This window comes from Cnephaeus nilssonii (assembly GCF_951640355.1).
Source record: "Cnephaeus nilssonii genome assembly, chromosome: 1".
Classification (NCBI taxonomy): domain Eukaryota; kingdom Metazoa; phylum Chordata; class Mammalia; order Chiroptera; family Vespertilionidae; genus Cnephaeus; species Cnephaeus nilssonii.
The window spans coordinates 88140729-88161877 of NC_137072.1; the positions used below are offsets into that span (position 1 = coordinate 88140729).

General features: G+C 41.0%; 1 protein-coding gene across 11 annotated transcripts in view; it reads left to right on the forward strand.

Moving 5' to 3' along the window:
* Nucleotides 1-21149, forward strand: part of FRYL (FRY like transcription coactivator) — a 245723-nt gene that overhangs the window by 188452 nt on the left and 36122 nt on the right. For 9 of the 11 annotated variants that reach the window (XM_079771144.1, XM_079771136.1, XM_079771138.1 and 6 more), the window contains 10 exons: nt 1038-1223; nt 2770-2974; nt 4138-4259; nt 5434-5624; nt 7401-7495; nt 8567-9174; nt 9460-9557; nt 13505-13675; nt 16550-16690; nt 18668-18865. In XM_079771144.1, the coding sequence (XP_079627270.1) occupies nt 1038-1223; nt 2770-2974; nt 4138-4259; nt 5434-5624; nt 7401-7495; nt 8567-9174; nt 9460-9557; nt 13505-13675; nt 16550-16690; nt 18668-18865 (2015 nt within the window). The remainder of the gene's footprint in view (nt 1-1037; nt 1224-2769; nt 2975-4137; nt 4260-5433; nt 5625-7400; nt 7496-8566; nt 9175-9459; nt 9558-13504; nt 13676-16549; nt 16691-18667; nt 18866-21149) is intronic. The other 2 variants (XM_079771135.1, XM_079771140.1) reach the window with 1 other exon arrangement.

Consider the following 21149-nt stretch of genomic DNA (forward strand, 5'->3'; position numbering starts at 1 on the left):
TTTGTTTCTATTTTTTTTCTGTGCCATTTCCATGACACTTTTCCCTGTGATTCTCGTGGTCTGGTGGGGTTCTTCTTTAGCCTCTCTTTTAACCACAGACAAGTCTGCCCCCTTTCCTCACCTCTGGCCCCTCCCACTGCACACACACACACACACACACACACACACACACACACACACAGGCCCCCTCGCAGGAATAATTCTGTAGCTGTGGCAAAAGTAAAAGTAATTTACCTCTGGGGTTGGAAACTTTCAGAGTAAATGGAAAATTAAAATGGGTTCTAAGTGTTTCCCAAAAGACTTGGCTGGTGGGCAGCCTAGTCTGATTATTACAGGTGAAACTGCGCCTTGTGCAACAAACATTGGGCTCCATGACATGGACATGCCTTTCATGCTTGTAAGATGGGTGTCAAGATAGCCGTCTTCCAAGTTTTCCAGATGTGCACATGCATAAATGTATTACCGCATTCCTTTGGTAATCAAGCATCTAATGATTTTCTGTTGTGTGCTAGGCACAGAAGATATTTGCCTTTTTTAAAATTCATTTACATCTAGTGTTATGTAACGGAGTAATCATTTCTAAGATCACTACATTTTACACATAAAACTCATTGAAAACTTACCTGGATTCTCCCCCATTTCAGTAGGGCAGTAGGCTATTGTGCACAAACTCTAGGCCAATAAAAAACTTTTATGTAGTGTACCATCTTCCACAAAATATTTTTTTTAATACTTTTATTGATTTCAGAGAGGAAGGGAGAGGCAGAGAGAGATAGAAACATCAACGATGACAGAGAATCATTGATCGGCTGCCTCCTGCACACCCCACACTGGGGATCGAGCCCGCAACCCAGGCTTGTGCCCTGACTGGGAATCAAGCCATGACCTCCTGGTTCATAGGTCGATGCTCAGCCACTGAGAATGCTGACTGGACCCACAAAATACACGATTTCTGCATTTCTTTAAAATATTAATTTGGTAGCAAGAATGCTCATTATTTGTCTTGACTGATGATTATTTTCTACTCTTCCTTTCAGGGTTTGACCACTGCCACCCTGAGGTGTATGAACATTGTAAGCGCCTGCTTCTGCACTTACTAATAGTGATGGGACCCAACAGTAACATCCGAACTGCTGCTTCCGTCCTCCTCAGGAACAAGGAGTGTAATGAACCCAGGGTGCTTACCGTCAGGCAGATTGCACACGTAGATTATACCTTCACAGGTATTTGCTTTAAATGTATAATTTGAAGGTGGAATCGTACTTCATTAATTTGAAATTGTGCAGTAGAGAAAAACAAGTAAATAAAAGTTGAAATACTGGAGTACATTTTTTAAAATGTAGTTCTATTATGTTAAGTACCATTGTCATTTTGTATTGACCAGTAAAAGAAGGAATTAGTTTGGAATATTTGAGTCTGCATTGCTTTTAAGTATCTTTGCCATAGAAATTTTTTTTTTTAAATGTGTTGTTACTGATTTCAGAGAGGATGGGAGAGGGAGAGAAATATCAGTGATGAGAGAGAATCATTGACAGGCTGCCTCTTGCACACCCCCTACTGGTAATTGAGCCGCGGCCTCCTGATTCATACCAATGAGCCACACTGGTCGGGCTGTCATAGAAATGTTAAGTTCTGAACATGTAAGTTGAAGATACAATGAAAGAGTGCTTAATTTACTAAGCACTGGTCATCAAAAATACGTTGAACTTTATTAGATCCCTCCTAATGTCAAGATCTGAAATATTGACAAAGGAAGACATTAAATTTTTTTTTATTCACTTGATTATATTTACTGCATTTAAAATGTTATACATTTTTATTGTATCACCTGGTCAGACATCTTTATAAAACTTTATATCCATAACTAATGATAAATAAATTAATTAATTAAAAAATACAATGTTACACATTTTGAAGTTTATATTAAGTTTCAAATCACACATTTTAAAGTAATGAGGTTCAAATTAATGAAAATCTAATACAAAATTTATTTCACTGTTGATGTGAATTATTTTTTTACTTTGAAAGTTATACTTCTTTCCTAATAGCCATAACTTATTTATTCCATGTATCAGTATCAGTGTCCTTAGGTTAATAATAGATGATCTAGAAAATAATTTTTTTAAAAACTGAAATAAAATTACTTTGTAAGTTAAAACTGTGTTATATAACCCTATACCTAGTAAAACAACAATTATTAAGAAACTTATTCACCTTTTAAAACTATGATTAAAAGATGCATAGAATGAAGTTTACTGCCTTTTTATGTTAAAGCTTCTTTATTTAAAAAGTGTTTGTTCTTAAGGCTTCTTTTGCCATTTTCTAAAGATGATCCTTAGTAATATCCTTTAATATTTCTTAATAATTGACATAATATAAATATTACAAATAGACTTTAAAATTGTATTCCTTTAAGTAAAATGAATCAGAAAGTATAGAGTACTTTCCATAACAAATTAAAAATCAGTTCACATCAGAGAAATGTGACTGACTTACTAGTAGTAATAAATGTTGAGGAAACACACTGAAATATTGGGGAAATGCCACTTTCACCTTTTGTCAGCAGATGGCAGCAGAGGGCTGCACAGTAAATACAAACGGTTAAGTTAGTAAGAGGCTATGCAATAATGCTTACCCAAAAACTCCAACAGAAGGAGCGTGGAGCCTCTCACGCATGCCAGATAGTCTGTCAGGAATGATAGTTCGGTTCCGTAGATACTGTGTGAGGTTTTCTTATGCTTGGTATTCATGCCCGCCTTTCTCTTCCAGCAGGCGTTAGTGATTTTATACCTGATTACCAGCCCTCCCCTATGACTGACTCAGGGCTTAGCTCCAGTTCTACCTCTTCTAGTATCAGCTTAGGAAACAACAGCTCAGCCATTTCCCATCTGCACACCACTGTCCTCAACGAGGTTGACATCTCAGTAGAGCAGGACGGAAAAGTCAAGACCCTCATGGAATTCATTACCTCAAGGTAACCGTGACACCGCTTACCACCCGGCAGCACGTGTGGGCGAAGTTGTTCCTCCATTTGTCAGAGGCAGAGAGCCCTATTGTTTCCTGGGGTGCCGTTGCTTGGAAATACACCGGTCTGTATTGTCCAACATTAATAAGATTATGGCGCACCAAGGCATTCTTCTTTTGCGTTCACACTGTCGTACCCAAGGAGGGCCCTAATTGTGCCCGGAGACCAAGTCCCCAAAGAGAATGCTGTATTATCTAAGTATTACCTATGCCACTTGCATTAGCTACTTCACCAGTCAGCCATCAAGTATTTATTTGCGGTGCACTCTTTGCCAGGCACTGTACGTAAAGAAGAAACTGAGAAGGGGAGGAACGGGCTGGTGGTATTCCACAGCAGGAGCAACATCTTGGGGGCAATGGGCAACAGGCTGTAATCCAGTCCGGCTGTAACGCCGAGGAAAGGGAGTTTCTAGACGAGAAAGCTCGGGAGAATGCAACCTGGAGGGCCCTGACGCCTCGGCCATGGGTTACAGATCTTTTATCTTTCCGAGAAGAAGCCGTTGTTGAAAACCTTTGAGCTGAATGGGGAGGGTGGGAGGTAGTCGGCCTCTTCGCGGTGTGTGGGATGGCAGGGCCTGAAGGCAGCGTGGCCACAGAGAAGGTTTTCAGGGCATTTTGGGCGTGACCCTTATTAATCAGGTCGGTGGCCTTGAGAATAAAAAAAACATATATAAAGGACGAATCAACAGGACGTGATTCCGTCCTAAACGTTCCCCGTGGCTTTCACTAGTTAATGAGTGTCTTGCATTGCAATCTAAAGTGCCGTCTAGCCTCTACAGACATAATGTATTGGCCCGTAACACAGACGCAGCGACCAGTACTCTTCTCGCTTGGCAAAACTTGTCCTCTTTTCCTGCTGCCCGAGAGAGAATTTGGCTGTAACGACGGGAGACTGCAGCGCTGCCTGACCTGGCTCTCCCCGCTCCCTGCACGGCTCATAGCTTATCCATGTGCATAGACAGTGATAGGAGGCGTGTGACCGTGACACGCTTATTGGATGTACTCAAGCATGACCCTTTCTCATTGCAGAGGTGTACGTTAGGCCAGTCTGAATAAAGCTGTTAATGTGAGTTAAAAACCAAGGGAATTACACCTATCGTCCTCTGTTTTCAGAAAAAGAGGGCCCCTGTGGAACCATGAGGACGTGTCTGCCAGGAACCCCAGCATCAAGAGTGCTGAGCAGCTGGCCGTGTTCCTGAAACACGTGGTATCTGTTTTCAAGCAGTCCAGCGCAGGTACCTTTCAGGGTTTGAGAGAGTCTCTCCCTTCCGTGAGATATTTTCATGTGATCTCAAAACTTCTGATAACGTTTAGCAAAAAGTGGACATATCGATTATGCTTAAAATACAAAGTTTTAGGCAGGTTTTCTTTTTTTACTTATTAGTGATAACACAGATTTGTTTTTCTTTGGAGATAAGTTCAGTTACTCCTTAAAAATAAAGGTACTTGGGACATTTTGGGGTGCTTAGTTTCGTGTATGATGGCATCATAAAATTATAATACAACTAGAGGCCCGGTGCACGAATTCGTGCACGGGTGGGGTTCCTCAGCCTGGCCAAGGTCGGGGCCGTCTCACCCAGTCCCGATCGGGGCCAGCCAGCTGAGGGGAGGGACCGCGGGAGGTTGGCTGTGGGAGCACACTGACCACCAGGGGGCAGCTCCTGCATTGAGCATCTGCCCCCTGGTGGTCAGTGCGCATCATAGCTACCAGCCGGTCATCCGGTCGTAAAGGTCACTTAGGCTTTTATATAGAGAGATTGTGTAATAGAAAAAATTACATTAAAGAACATATGTAGGGGTGACAAAAATAAATGTTTTATACAGGTATTGGCTTCTATGATCTAAAAATGTAACACATTCTGAAAGTTATAGTAAAAGTGTGGGAAGGCCTTGGGGAGGCAGGAGCAGGGTGGAGGGGGTCCATGGAGAAAAAAGGGGAAACAACTGTAATATTTTCAACAATAAAGATTAATTTTTTTAAAAGTAGGTGTCTGAAGCAGTGGTTCTCACCTGGGGGTCCTCTTGTCCCTCAGGACATCTGGCAATGTCTGCAGACATTTTTGTCACAGTGCGGGGCAGGGGCAAGTGGTTAGTCCTGGCGTGTGGTTGGGTGGAGGCCAGGGAGGCTGCTGCACGATGAACACGGCACAGCAAAGACTTACCTGGCCGACATGTCAGTAGTGCTGAGGTGAGAAACCCTGTTCTCCAGGGTTACGTCCCTGAAGATTAGAAAGAGGAGCCACCTACACGCAGGTGGGGTGAAAAGGCACTGGCTCATAGCGTGGGGGCGCTGTCCGGCTTGCCAGGTACGGTGCCGGCACTGGGCTGCAAACGGCGAGCCTCTGGCTGTAGCCCTGCATTCTGTTCTGTAAAACAGGAGCCACCAACTTGCCGCCTCTCTTTTCACAGAAGCAGTTCATTTGGAGCATCATCTTAGCGAAGTCGCTCTGCAGACAGCACTTTCCTGTTCTTCCCGACACTACGCTGGGCGGTCCTTTCAGATTTTCAGGGCCCTAAAGCAGCCTCTTTCTGCAGCTACGCTCTCTGACGTTCTCTCCAGACTCGTAGAAACGGTGGGGGATCCAGGAGAAGAGGCGCAGGTATTTCATTAAATTCGTGCCGCAGCCATTGACCGTCTGCTCGCAGTCAAGGACTTAGTGCCAAATACAGGTCGCTGCAGGTAGGGCAAGATCATGGTCATACAGAATTATTCATGTCGGATGTTAACAAAGGTTTGTGATTAATCTTTAATAACTTTAGTGCCTACCGGAGAAAGCTTTACCTTTACACACACACACACACATCCCTGGACATTAGAGATAAGCAGGTAAAAAAGATAAGAAGTTAAATTTGAAATGGAATGTTGAATTTCATTTGTTTAAGATACATTGAGTGAAATATTGCAGTAGAGAACTTAAGTCTTTATTTCACCATTCAGGACACTGAGGATACGGCAGTGAGTAAGACAAAGGTCCTGGCATTCTGGAGCTCACATTCTATTGGGGGAAATAAGCCTATAATCCACCAATAATATACAACATAATTTTACTTAGCAATGCTATGATAATAATAAGGTAAAGGGTTAAAGAGTGATGGGAAGGAGGGAGTAATTTTTTTTTTTTAATCCTTACCGGAGGATATGTTTGTTTTTCTTCATTGATTCTAGAGAGAGAGGAAAGGAGAAAGAGAAACATCGATATAAGAGAGAGAAATATCAATAGGTTGCCTTCCATACATGCCCTGACTGGGAATCAAACCCGAGACCCTTCGGTCCATGGGCCGGCACTGTAACCACTGAGTCACACCAGTCAGGGCAAGAGGGAGTGATTTTTTATGTGATCATCTACGGAGGTGATTTTTGAACCCATACTTCAGAAGTGAATCCTGTGGTAATCTGGGGAAGAACCTTTCTGGCGAGGGAAATAGACAAGTGCAGAGGCCCTGAGGCAGAAGCAATAGGCTTTTTTTTTTTTTTTTTTTTTTGAAGACCGTCAAGCAAACCCATGGCTCTAGAGCAGCGGTCGCCAACCTTTCGGACCTCACAGACCACCGGCTGGCGACCGCTGCTCTAGAGTGTGTTGGATGGTGGTATCTAAAGGCAGGAGATTGATGGGGTAGGCGGGGCTAGATCATGTGAGAGGTAGGGTTTTACTCTGAACTGATGGGAAGCCACTCAAAGGTTTGAGAGGAGCGTGATGGATAGATTAGCTTTCCAAAGACTTGCTCTGGGGGCTGGGTAGAGACCTCAGCGGAACTAGAGTGAAGCGAGGAGGGTCAGGTAAGAGACTACTGTAAGAGTCCACGCTCAAGTGTGGTGATAGCTTAGATCAGTGGTCGGCAAACTCATCAGTCAACAGAGCCAAATATCAACAGTACAGATTGAAATTTCTTTTGAGAGCCAAATTTTTTAAACTTCTTCTAACGCCACTTCTTCAAAATAGACTCGCCCAGGCCGTGGTATTTTGTGGAAGAGCCACACTCAAGGGGCCAAAGAGCCGCATGTGGCTTGTGAGCCGCATTTTGCCGACCACGGGCTTAGATTAAGGGAACCTGTGGAGATAGAGAAAAAGGGTCATATTTAAGATATATTAAAAGTAGTATTTTCAAGACTTGTTGATAGATTCAGTTTAAATATCATAGAAAGAAGCAAGGATGGCTCTTAGATCTCTAGCATAAGCAGTTTGTGGTGCCATTATAATCATTTTATGCCATTAATTTGATGAGTTTTCATCAATCAGCAAGATCATGTTGCTTAAGAGTTTAATCACTTTATAATGTTAATGTGGAGTTTGTTCTATTTTTAAATCTCCTTGGGAAGTCCAATGCAATTTCTGTTTTCCAGAGCATAATTAATTAGAGTCTGCCCTTTTTTCTAGGGATTTGTGATTGAGCTTCTTCTCACGTTGGAATCTGCGATTGATACCTTGGCTGAAACCATGAAGCACTATGATCTTCTTTCTGCCCTTTCTCAGTAAGAATTTAAACCAGGCAACTGGTAGATTTGTATATAGAACTTAGTGGCTGAACATGGATAGCGATGGCACTGTGTCATTCTAATGCTGGTAGTGAGAATGGTGCCAACGAATTCGATGGACTAGCCGTGGGAAATGAGCCTCAGGCCGTGAGGATGTGTGGGAAGTCACAGAGCCATGCGTAGCGCGTGGCAACGCTGTTGCTCTTGGTCAGAGATGTGCTTCACTGACAAGCTCCATTCCCGTGGCACTTGGCATCCCATTGTCCCCCCAGCAGGCCAGGCCCCTCAGACTCCCACTTCCCTTCTCCCTGGAGCTGCCTCCCTCCCTGTTTCTCTTCCTTGCAAACCCTGAATTGACTGAACTGAAGTATCCTTCAAGTCCGACCTCAAATACCACCTCCTGGCTGAGCTTTTCTGACGCCCCCCTCCCTCCAACCCCCAAGGAAGTGCTAATTATTCCATCCTTTGGGTTCTTACAGTGTTTTCTTTATATTTTAATAACAGCAATTAACAGGCTATAAATGGATCCATTTATACATCACTCTTCCCCAGTAGATTTTTATCAGATATTCTTCACCTTTTGCGTACTGCTGGCACAGGTAGAAAGCATTCTGTAATTATTCTTTGGTCAGTGATAATTGGAGATGAGGGAGGAGAAATCAAAGACTTAACTGTTGAGTTGGTTCTTTTGGAAGGAGCGTGCATTGACCGAAATGGAGCCACTGGGACCATCAGGTCTGGGAATAAGACACGTGAGGTCTGCTTTGGACATAACATTCGCTAAGTCCCAGAGCAGAGCTATATCCATGACTAATGACTACAGCAGAACTTTCACTTCACGTCAGACCTTATCCAACTCAAAGGAAGCAGTGGGCCACAGTAGAAAAGATACTGTTGTACATTTTGTTTTAATGTGGAGGGAAGAACTCAAATTTGATTAAGCAACGTCAGATATACTTAAAATGATGTTTCCCTGGTAACGGTTACCATTTTTTTAGTGTTTCCAAGCATAAAATTAATGTAGCAAAAGAAATGACCGTGCGTGCGTTTGTCTTTTCTCTTTTAAAGAACCTCATATCACGATCCTATAATGGGAAACAAGTATGCAGCTAACAGGAAAAGCACTGGACAACTAAATCTAAGCACAAGTCCCATTAATAGTGGCGGTTACTTGGGATGTAACAGTAGCGCGAGAAGTAACTCTTTGAGATTAAGTTTAATTGGTGACCGAAGAGGTGACCGGCGGCGAAGCAACACACTGGATATAATGGATGGACGGATAAACCATGGCAATAGTTTAGCCAGGACTAGAAGCCTGTCCTCTCTGCGAGAGAGGGGCTTGTATGACGTGCAGTCCACTACTGAGCCTGCCAACTTGATGGCCACCATTTTTTGGATAGGAGCATCCTTGTTAGAATCCGATTATGAATATGAATACCTCCTGGCTCTCAGGCTTCTCAACAAACTGCTCATCCATTTGCCTCTGGATAAATCAGAGAGTCGAGAGAAGATCGAAAGCATGCAAAGCAAATTGAAATGGAATAATTTCCCAGGCCTTCAACAGCTCTTCCTTAAAGGTTTTACCTCAGTGTCTACGCAAGAAATGACCGTGCACCTCCTCAGTAAACTCATTGCTGTCTCCAAACACTCGCTGGTGGACCCTTCCCAGCTGTCAGGTAATGCTAAGAGGATCGCTCCTACGCTTTGCTTTTTACTGTAGTGAAATGTAAGCTACTGTTTGCTTGGAAATCTACTGGTTTCTGATTTTCTATACAGTTACAGTTTTTTAAATATGGGAGATAGCTTAAATTCTTTGGTAAAAGCTAAAAATATTTAGAAGATCTAGTATTCCAGGAAATAAAAAGTAAATGGTTTCTGTGAACCATTAAAAAAATGCCTTTAACTTTTGAAGTTATGTCAATAACATGGGTTGTTGTTTGCTTTCTTTTTTTTTTATATAGGCTTTCCTCTTAACATCCTTTGCTTATTGCCTCACTTAATCCAGCATTTTGACAGCCCAACTCAGTTTTGCAAAGAAACAGCCAGCCGAATAGCAAAGGTAAGCAAATGTTATGCTGAAATGTAACACGAGAGGGAAATGTTTCTAGAGTTTTATCTTCAAGGGAGATCTTTTTACTGTCACTTCTTTCTGAATTTCACATCTAAATTTGTATTCTTTTTATGCATATAAAGGTGTTGTATAGTAATGACTCAAGTTACAACTGCTAAAATGACAGTGAATAAAATTCATCAGAGTAACACTCTTCTAAATCCGTCTTTTTCTGCTTCGTTTCCCTACTTTATCCTCTACCTTTCTGGCAATTGCTAATTCATTCATTTATTCACTAGCATATTTACTGAGCACTGGGTGAGGTGCTGCAAATACATTGACCAAGTACATGGAGTACTTACCTGGCGGGCCTTAGAGAGAGGATGAAATCAAGGAAGTAGACAATCACCGTAGAGTCGTAAATACAGTGAGAGGGCAAAGTACTGTAGAGGCACAAAACAAAATCTTCCACTAGGAAGTCGGCTGACATTGAAGACTGAATGGGAATAACCAGAGTAAGGTCCCTGGGTCAGAAACAAAGAACAGGGCTGAGGGTGGAAGTTTTCTAAGGAGAAGTTGCATGTGCAAAGGCCCTGAGGAGGAAGAAGGCAGAACGTACTTTGGGGTTCTGAAAGTTCTCTCTTTACATTTGCCTTTCTCCTTTTAATAGTCTTTTCTTCTTCTCTCTCTGTCCCCTTGGTTTCTTTTCTTCCTTATCTGGCTCCTCCCCTTCCATTGGACAGTTCTGAAAGAGAAATGTAACTTTTTAAATCATGTTAGCATTTTTTATAAGTGTTATAATTCTTAATTTCAAAAGAATGTGATTAAATTTTATATTTTGAACAATTTTCTTCTCTTAAGAACAATAAAGAACTCTCAGATATTTTGCCTTCTGCTTACACTTAATCAACAATAATTATTTGGGGGAGGTCACATTCAGTCTTAGAAATAAAGTTTTTCAGACTAAAAATAAAAACAGTTGTAAGAAGTCGTTATATAAATTTACAAGTAATTACGTACAACAGGAATTAGGTGAACTGGGGGGTGGTGAGTGAATAGCAGGGTCAGTAAGATACCTAACACTGGGGGGGAAATCAGAGAAGTTGGGATCAGAAGGGAACCAAGCAAGTAACATCCTCTGGAAGAACTTTTTATATAAGCAATTAAAAAAAAAAAGTCTGAGATTCAGTTAACAAGTGGCACAGCAGGAAATGGGAAGAGCAGGCACGCAGAAAGCCAAATAAAATACCCACCTCTGGGTGGCCCACATGCCAACACTCGTAAGTGCCCATTTATCTCTGGGTGCCAGTACAGTGACAAGTCCTACTGGCCCAGCTAACCGCGTTAGCAGTAATAAGAGTAAGCCTCTTTTCATTATCTTGATACATGATATTTAATTAGTGACAAGAAAAAACTTAAGGAAATAATACTGCTGATTCCATTTTTTTTCTGTTGATTCCATTTTTAAATGAAATTTCTAAATAAGAAGAGATCCTTAACATAATTATTTGAAAAGCATGTATTTAAAAAGAAGAGCCATTATTATAGTTCATGGAAGCATCTGCTTTGAAGGTGATTATTTGCCTAAAAAAACAACAACAACAAAATATATTTGCATGAATGAAGTCTAAAAGTTATATGAAATAGATAATTTATTAAAATAATTTTTATTTAATACTCTAATGACACAGAAAAATGTAAGCAAGGGTGTGTTTTTCCCTTTATGTGGGATAAAAAAAAATATTGGGGAAGGGAGGAGTATATTGGCTTACTCTGGGATTTTAAGAAAATAAAAAGCATACATTCCCTAATAAAGGAAGTAGACGCATTGAAGAGCCTCCGCTGAAATGTGCTGAATAAACTCCTGGCTGCGTGCCGTGGTCAGCGAGCAGCCCAGCCCGGCTACCCCGCTGGGAGGGTGTGGACGCCCCTCAAGTGTGAAGCCTCCTCTGTCATAATTTGAGGCAAAGAACAGGAAATTCCAAATACTTTTTTTTTTTTAAGAAATAAAATATATGGCTTTCCATGAGTTATAAATTATGGGTTTTTTTTATGTCTGTTTTCTTCCTGTTGAGCAGCACACAGAGGTTCCATCTGTATGCTTTTAGCAACCTGCAGGATATGGATCAAATTGATTTCTTAATTAGTCTCTCACACTGTCGAGTAATTTTCCGCCATTATGTGCTTCCTCATTATGCAGATACCTCTGGGTCTACTGTTTGTGCCGTTGGAAAGCATAGAATCTAAAATGAGGCAACACTAGGACAGATACTGTCCTTTTCAGCTGTTCGTTATGGCAGAAATAGTGCGCGATAAGCATTTGTTATGAGACTTTTGGGATCCGGTTTTAACCTGGTAATTCCAAAATTCCAAAATCTAAAGCATTTGGACTATTATAAAATTGCACGGCATATATTCCTTTTGTCCTAAATACAGGTTTTTAAAAATCCTTCTTTAGGGGAAAATATTATTTAAGAATGTAAGAATTCTATAGGGATCTCTTATTGTTCAGGCAAGATTCCTTAAACTATAAACATTTTTCCTGAAGAAGAACCAATTGTGAAATTGTAAAATGATGTGATTTTTTAAAAATAGTATGATAACATAGTGTATTTTGAAATACATATAAGCCATATCAATCAGGTTTGTTTTTTGTTTTGTTTTTTCATTCTGGTGCTTGTTGTATGGGTAAGAGGCTACTCCTGTATGAAATCGGCTGGTTTTAATGACTTTATAAAATAGCTTCTAAGGTGCTGTATTAGTCTCTGCACAGTCTTGCGTACCTCCGTATCGCGGGCCTCTCCAGTGACAGCGTCCACATGATTAGTCAAAATAAAAGTCAGAGTCATCTAAAAGTTACAATATCTGTAGTTTGAAAGGTAACGCCACTTCCTTTACTCAGTGCTCCAGGCATTTTGTGCAGATATATAGTATACAAACCATCAATCAGATGGAGGAATAAGTGAGGAAAAAGAAACTAAAATAAATTTCATGGAGGCTAGCCTTTTTGTGATAGAAATATAAGAGTAGTGTGGCCTTTTTCCAATTCTGCTTTGTTGGGGTGTCCCCAGAGAAGAATAAAAGGAACATCTCCACCTAGGACTTAGGGCGCAGACAGACTAAGCAGGTGTATTTGGTCAGTAAGGTCCCCAACATTCAGCTCCCCTGGTGCTGCAGGAAGTCAGTATATTTTGAAGCGGCCTATAATGATTTGGGGGAGAGGGTATAGATCTGTAATATTTTCAACAATAAAGATACACTAAAAACACAAAGGCAGATTTGAGCATGCATAAGAAAGAATTGGCAAACTTGAGGGTAGGACAATGTAAATTATTGACTCTAAAAAAAACAGGAAAAAATAAAAGATTAAAGAAAAATGAAACTATTGGCCAAGGACCTTAAGAGCCTTAGGCAGTTTCCTAGAGAGCAGTTTGAGGTCCATCCTGCAGAGTCCAGTGAAGTCCTTTGAGTGTAATATGCACGTTGAGGCTTTTTGCGATTTACTGCTCTATTGGGACCTCAGGTAGCTTGAGACTAAAGCATTTTTGTAGCAGGCATCTCTGACCCTCCCAGAGAATTCCCAGTCTGAGCCTATTTTGTATAGTTTTTACAAAACAAAACTCTTTACAAAACAGTAACAAAATGACATACAGGGTTTACAAAACCATGTATGGACTTTTACCAAAGACGGTTTTACAGAGCATCCGACTGAGAAAAAGCCATACTGTTTAGCACCCACGGGAGTATTTGACGTATTATCTTTCCCTGTTATCTATTGCTAGTCTCTTAATGTCGTGTTCTTTTTTTTCTCTTCTGTTTAACTTTTCTACTGCATTGAAATAAAATGCCTAGAAGCTTCAACTTAAACATTTGTTTCACTAAATATATTTAGTATGGAATCAAGCTTAAACTTGCATCTTTATTTTTTGGTGAATGAAATTGTTTTATTTTTTTAGGTTTGTGCAGAAGAAAAATGCCCAACACTTGTCAACCTGGCGCACATGATGAGTTTGTACAGCACACACACGTACTCCAGGGACTGCGCCAACTGGATCAACGTGGTGTGCCGGTACCTGCACGACTCCTTCTCGGAGACCACGTTCAACCTGGTGACTTACCTTGCGGAGGTAAATTTACCAAAGGGTGGTGGTGGATTTCTTTAACTGCTTTGTGGCAAAACTTATATGCAGACGTATTTCTAAAAGGAGCACTGATACTAATCTTTAAATTGTTTTGAGAGTGATTATAGATTGCGTCACTTTTTAAAGAAAAACAAATGATTTTTTTTTCAAGTATAAAGGAAGTTTTTGTAAACTTCTTTCCCATTTTCAGTATTTATGTCTTCATTCACTGTCCTTAAATGATATGAACTCAAAATAGTGTAAACCTCAACTTGATTTAAAATGGGAAATAAGTTTTTAGAGGTCTTGATCCTTGAGAATGGTAATCTTTGTTCCTACACAATTAGTTCTCGACTGTGAAATCCCTACTAGAATAATGCTGTGCAAAGGCATTTCTGCTAGGGCGTTTTTTATTTTGATGATACATTTGTTTCCTGATCTAAAATATTATCTTGGTGGCCAAAAACAGAATTATTTAAAGAAAAAAACTAGCCCTAGAACCGCATAAAAAGTTAATATTTATCTGTTGAGGGAGTAACTTCATGCCTAGGAAGTTACTGAGTAGAAAGCCACAAAGAGAACCTCAAAAGGAAGAAGTTCCTAGTCACTAAAAATGTTTGTCAGCTTATGATAAACTAGTACCTACCTTCCTTTTTAAAAAGTTGGCTTCTAGAAATTAAATTAAACCTAAAATGCTTATGTGTAAACATAAAAGACATTATTCATAACTCAGTGAACGTTGTAAATATTGTCCATAACACTTTAACTTAGCTGCGCCCCTGACTATCACAAAGTGCTTCAGGACTGTGTGAATTGTTGAAGTGTTCTGATAGGCTTACTCCCATCAGCTGTACATTTAAGAGGGCTGATATTGTGGGCCATCTGCCTGGCAGCTTCCCGGCCTGAATGCACCCAAGTCTCTCCGTGTATCCTATACCTACTCCTTTAGGAGAAGAGTCAGGATAAAACCAGTGCTAACCTCCTTAATCAGCTTTGAATTTAAGTGCCTTAGACCAGCTCTCCCTTTGCTCCAGTCATGGCTCTGAGGTCTGGACCTGCACAATCAGCCCGTGGGTGCCACACGTGGCAGCATTTGTCCGCTCTGTAGAGAGGATGCTTTGCCCCAAATGTTGCTCTTACTAGTGTAAGTTATCCTTTCTGCATTATCTATATATATAAAAGCCTAAGCGACCAAGCGACTGGTCAACTGGTCGCTATGACGTGCACTGGCCACCAGGGGACAGATGCTCAATGCACAGGATCGGGCTCCCTCCTGTCTGGATTGGGCCTGCGGGGATCAGGCCGAAACCGGCAGTCTGACATCCCCTGAGGGGTCCAGGATTGTGAGAGGGCGCAGGCCAGGCTGAGGGACCCCACCAGTGCATGAATCCATGCACTGAGCCTCTAATCCTCTCTAATAATGGACAGATATGCAAATTGACCATACCTCCGACACACACAAGCCACACCCACCATCCAATCAGAGCGAGTATGCAAATTAACCCAAACCAAGGTGGCTACAGCCACAGAGAGCAAGGTTTCCTAGGTAACAGAGGAAGCCAAGCTTTCCGCCGGCCATTGCCAGGCCTAAGCCTCCACTCAAGCTGCAAAGTTTCATTTATAGAACGTAAACAAATTCAAACAAATGGCGGCAGAATGGAGCTTGAGAGAGCAGGCCAGGGTTGCCGCCGGCAACAGGGGAAGCAAAGCTTTCTGCACACCCTGGCCAGGCCCACCCGCTTAAGGCAACAAAGTTTCAATTATAACCCCAAAACAAATGGCTGCCGGCCTCGGAGGGAGCCCCAGGCTTGGCTCCGCTCCAGGCTACAAAGTTTCAATTGTAGAAGGAAAATAAATTCCAGATACTAGGGCCTCCTCTTGGGTTACCAGGGCACATGACCAGCCTGCAAACCACCACAGTTCCCTCGCTCAGGCCGCCCCACGCCCCAAGGGAACCCCCACCTGATCTGGGACACCCTTCAGGGCAAACCAGCTGGCCCCCACCCCTGTACCAGGCCTCTATCCTATCTAATAAAAGAGTAATATGCAGATTGATCATCACTGCAACATACAATATAGCTGCCCCCATGTGGTCAAAGATCCTGCCCCCATGTGGACACAAGACGGCCACCACAAGATGGCCAGCAGGAGAGGGCAGTTGAGAAGGACCAGGCCTGCAAGGAAGGGCAGTTGAGAGGGACCAGGCCTGCAAGGGAGGGCAGTTGGAGGTGATCAACCCTGCAGGAGAGGGCAGTTAGGGGTGACCAGGCCAGCAGAGGAGGGAAGTTGGGGGCAAACAGGCTGGCAGCGGAGTGGTTAGGGTGTGATCAGGCTGGCAGGTGAAGCGGTTAGGGGCAATCAGGAAGGCAGGCAGGCAAGCAGTTGGGAGCCAGTAGTCCTGGATTGTGAGAGGGATCCCAGATTGGAGAGGGTACAGGCTGAGCTGAGGGACAACCCCCTCCGTGCACGAATTTCGTGCACCGGGCCTCTAGTTATAAATAATTATCAAAGTATTACTAACATGTATTTAAAATTATATATTTAACTGTCCTGCAAATACTAGAAAGTAGGTGGTATCACTGTTTTATTTTAAAAAATCAAAAAGCAGAGAAGTTAAGAAACATGTCCAAGATCACATAGGTAATAAGGGGCTGGTGTGAAGAGCGTGGGGGTAGTTATTTTTTAATGGTGGTGGTGGTGGTATAATGATTTTTCTCTTTACGTAATATAAATGGTGTTCAATTAAAAGAAAACACTAAGATTAAGATAATAGACATTACCTTTTACTTGACTCTGGATTTCTAGTCCTCTAACCATAAACTCCTGGCTTACACCTGTTTTTCAATATCATAAATGTAAGTACCGAATTTTCACTTTCAGCTGCTAGAGAAAGGACTGTCCAGTATGCAGCAGTCACTGCTGCAGATCATCTACAGCCTTTTGAGTCACATTGACCTCTCTGCTGCCCCAGTCAAGCAGTTTAACCTGGAGATCATAAAGATTATTGGCAAATACGTACAGGTGAGTGACCACAAAACTGATGTGCAGAAATGTTCATCTCAAAGTGATTTGTAATCATAAAAACCAGAGGCACCTTAAGTGTCCAAGAGGAAAGAAGTGGTAAGTCCATAAATCATATTTTCAGGAATGTGTACAATGGAACAGTGTTCTCAGTGTAAGTGATAAAAAGCAGAATCCGAATGCTATCTGATAAAAAGCACCAGATATTTAGAAAGTTAAAAAATCAGACCTGGCTTAATGTGAATGATGACAAGTCAACCTAGTCTGTAATGAATTTCACCTTTGAACTGTCTGTCAGAAATACTGGCAGATCAGTATTGTGGATACAACTTATTAGAGAGCAGACTCTTTATTTTGTTTGTTTTTATTTATTATCTTTTTATTATTGATTTCAGAGAGTAAGGGAGAGAGAACTAGAAACATCAATGATGAGAAACAAGCATTGATCGGCTGCCTCCTGCATGCCCACACAACCAGGGCATGTACCCTGACCAGTAATTGAACTATGACCTCCTGGTTCATAGGTCGCTGCTCAACCACTGAGCCATCCTGGCTGGGCTTTAATATGTTTTTATTGATTTTAGAGAAAGAAAGGGAGAAAGAGAGAGGGATAGAAACATCAATGATGAGGGAGAATCATTTGATTGGCTGCCTCCTACAGGTCCCCTACTTGGAATCGAGCTGCAACCCAGGCATGTGCCCTGACGGGGAATTGAACCATGACCTCCTGGTTCATAGGTCAATGCTTAACCACTTAGCCATACCAGCTGGGCTCAAATTTATTTTTAAGTGTTATGTGAACCGAGGTCATATTTAGCTGATGGCCCATTGCAATTAGTGACTTCTGCTTTATTCAAACATTGAACATTTTACAGAATTGAACTATTGGTTATCATTTACATTTAGAACACAATTGCCCATATAATTTATGGAACTTCCTGAAGAAGTTTTTATATTTTCTAATGCTCAGAGCCACTAATTAACTGTCAGGGGAAAAAAATTTCTACCTTGTTAAATATAAACTGTTTTTTTTACAGTGATATGCTTCAAATATCTCAATATTATGTGAACATTTTTATTGTTAAATATTTTGTACTTTAGGCATCTTTATATCAAGATGTCATTCAATTGGATAACTCAGTTTGCGAAAGATTTTTCATTTCCTTTTGTTGTTTTAAAGGCGTCCCACACAGAATTGTCAACTATAAAACAATGTGTATAATATAAGGTTGAGATGTGATATTGGTATCATAAATAAGAAAAAATAGTTCTTATATGTATTCTTTTCAGTAGATCGTAAGGGAAAAATATAAATTCTTTATTTGACATTGGTTCTTCTACACATATACATTTATCATGTAAATTACAATTAAATTATTTCAAAACATACAAAACAAAGAAAAGCATAAAAACAACCCAAAACATGTAGTCACCACAGATGTAGGGGGGAAAGCACCCTATACAACTCAGTAATCCCTGAGAGCATCATTTTAGCACAGCATTTATACTAATTATTTGGGGGTTGAGTCACGGACCCAAAAATCTAATGTTATTTTTGTTTTTTGTTTTTTAGTGTTTTAATATTTTTATGTCTAAAAAAAGTATATATTCAAAATATTTTTATCTCCAAGACTTAAAATATTTAGAGCCATAAAACTATAAACTTCATTTATTTAGAACGTTCACATGTGTATCACTCCTCTGTTTACTACTATTATTTATAAAGCACTTACTGGAAGAAGGCAAGATATTCTGATTTGGGAACATTATTAAGTATGTGGTGTCCCATACAAATAATAACTTGTTTCCTTTCCTTTTGTAACTCAGATCCTCGTTGAGGACTTCAGAGTAAAAATGAGTAACTTACAAGAGTTTTTATAGAAATAATATTTTCATTGTTTACAGTACAGCTAAACTTTTGTTCTTCGTTACATATGTATTTGTAACTTCTGTGTGTCTATTATATTTTTAAATCAGAGTCCTTATTGGAAGGAAGCCCTTAACATATTAAAGCTGGTGGTGTCTCGCTCTGCAAGTCTCGTTGTACCCAGTGATAGCCCCAAGACCTATGGAGGCGATGTGGGTTCGCCTGAAATATCCTTCACTAAGATTTTTAATAATGTCTCTAAGGAGCTGCCTGGGAAGACCTTAGATTTTCATTTTGATATATCCGAGGTAAGATGCCCAGGATACAGGCGCGCTTGTAGAAATGTTTATCTGTTCATTCAAAGCGCATTGATTTTGCTCATACTCGGGAGGAGGCACTGAGATAGGCGCTGTGGAAATGGGGAGGGGATGGGGAGTAGGCCCCTCCGGAAGCTTACGATCTCTTGGGGAAAGAGGCAGATAAAAATAGTGGTCAGTGCTTGGCTGGAAGTAAGTTGAAGGTACTACAGGAATGCATGTATGTCTAACTGGGTCTGAGCTGAGTGCTGAAGGGTAAGTAATGCTAGACAGGCATGTGTACATGGTAGTTTGGAGTGGGGAGATTATATCCCAGAAAAGACAGCATGTGAAGGGAGGCTTATAATTGTGAGCAAGCATGGTGCTCCAGAAACTTCCAGTTAGTACAGCATTCTTCAAGCACGGAGAACGGAGGTAGAGTGAAGAGAAATGAAGCCGAAGTCATAGAGGGCGGGGGCAGGATCACAGGGCTTTTCCCTGCCTTAGTAACAAAACGGTTGTATCTTGAAGCAGTAGGAGTTGTTAAAGGATTTGTAGCTAGAGTAGGAAATATTAGGATTTGCATTTTAGGATGATCAGTCAGGCAACAGGATGGACAATAGATCAGGGAGAAGGGGAGGGGAATCAGTAAGGAATCTATTAGAACAGTTTGAGCAAAAGATTATGTTACAGAGCAACCAAAGGACTTGTATGCATGCATATTAGCATAACCAATGGACTAGGACACTGGGGCAGTAGGGGCTTGTCCTGGGTGGTGGGAGTGGCCAGGGAGGGGTCAATCGGCGAAAAAGGAGACATATGTAATACTTATAAAATAAACTAATTAATTAAAAACAAAGATTATGTTGGACCGTTTCTAGGCAACTGCAGAGGAAAGAAGAGGGAAGGGATGGTTTTCAAAAAAGACGGAGGAAATGATTGATGGGATTTGATGGGAAGGATAAGAGATGTCAGTGAAGAAGAGATGTTAAGGACAGTTGCTTTGACAAATGCATGAATGTTGGTCCCATTCAGAGGGAATGGGAATTCAAGAACAGTTCTTAGCAGGGAAGGAAGATGAGTTCAGTCTTAAATATATTGACTCTGAAGTGACTAAGAAATATACTCACTGAGGTGCCTAGCAGTCAATTAGACTTTCAGATCTGAAGTTTCAGAAGAAAACTTGGGTGGAAGTAAACAAAAAACAAATTAAGGGTTTTTTCAGTGTTGTACTAGCAAAAGTATAAAGCTGAAATCGTGGAAGGAATAACAAGACTAAAATAAACAGAACTGAGAAGCCCAGTATTTTAGTGCATGACAGAGGCAGGGCCCACCATCCAAAAGGAAACCTGGGCCTCTATGTCATATTAATATAAATCTCATGTAAAGATTTTGGGCCCTTGCTGGGAACCCCATTTTTTTTTTCTTCACCTAATCCCAATCTTGGTGGCCTTGGTGCTATTGAAACAGTTTTTTACAAGCCAAAGGAAGAATTTTTCAAGGGAGAAGTGAAGTTATGGACCAAGTATTGCAGGGGATTTGAGAAAGGTACAAGTCGAAGATCTAATCACATTTTAATTGATTAGGAATACTTAGATTTTAAAAACTTTTTTGCAGTTTAGTTTTGGTATTAAAATTTATCCAGCGCTTATTGGTGTGTATGTGTTTTTTAAGATAGAAAGTATGTTTATTGCTAATTTTTTAGTTAGTATCATCTGAGAATTTCTAACGTGGAGTGCATAGCATGGGAAAATTACAAAGTGGGCTTTCCTTTTCTTCCAGGTCAAACTATACAAATTGGTGGAATAACTGAGGCAGTGATACGAATTCTCAAAACATTTGATATAATTAATTTCAATTTTTTTCTTCAAAACTTCCTAAGCACCTGCTATGCATAGGCACTGGAGATATAGAGGGACAGAGATGAGTCACATGTGGTCCAGGCGACTTGTGGAATAAGGGAGATGGGCACATGAACAAATCACCGTCCCTTGGCAGATTGCCCAAGTATAGTTACCCAGAGGCGGTGGTATCAGAGAAGGCCTCCTTGGAAGTGTGGAGTCGCCCTTAAAAAATAGATAGGGGTTTGCTTTGGTGACTATTCCATGCAAAGTGGGCAGCATGACCATAAGAGCATGGCATGTTTGGGAAACAATAGCAAGTTTAGTTTTGCTGGTATGTGGAGTTCAGGGTGGAGTGGAAGTGGGCACCAGATTATAAAAAGGGACTTGTACAACATGCATATGAACTTGAATATTATTTTCAAATGCAAATTCAAGACAGTTCACAAAGCCAA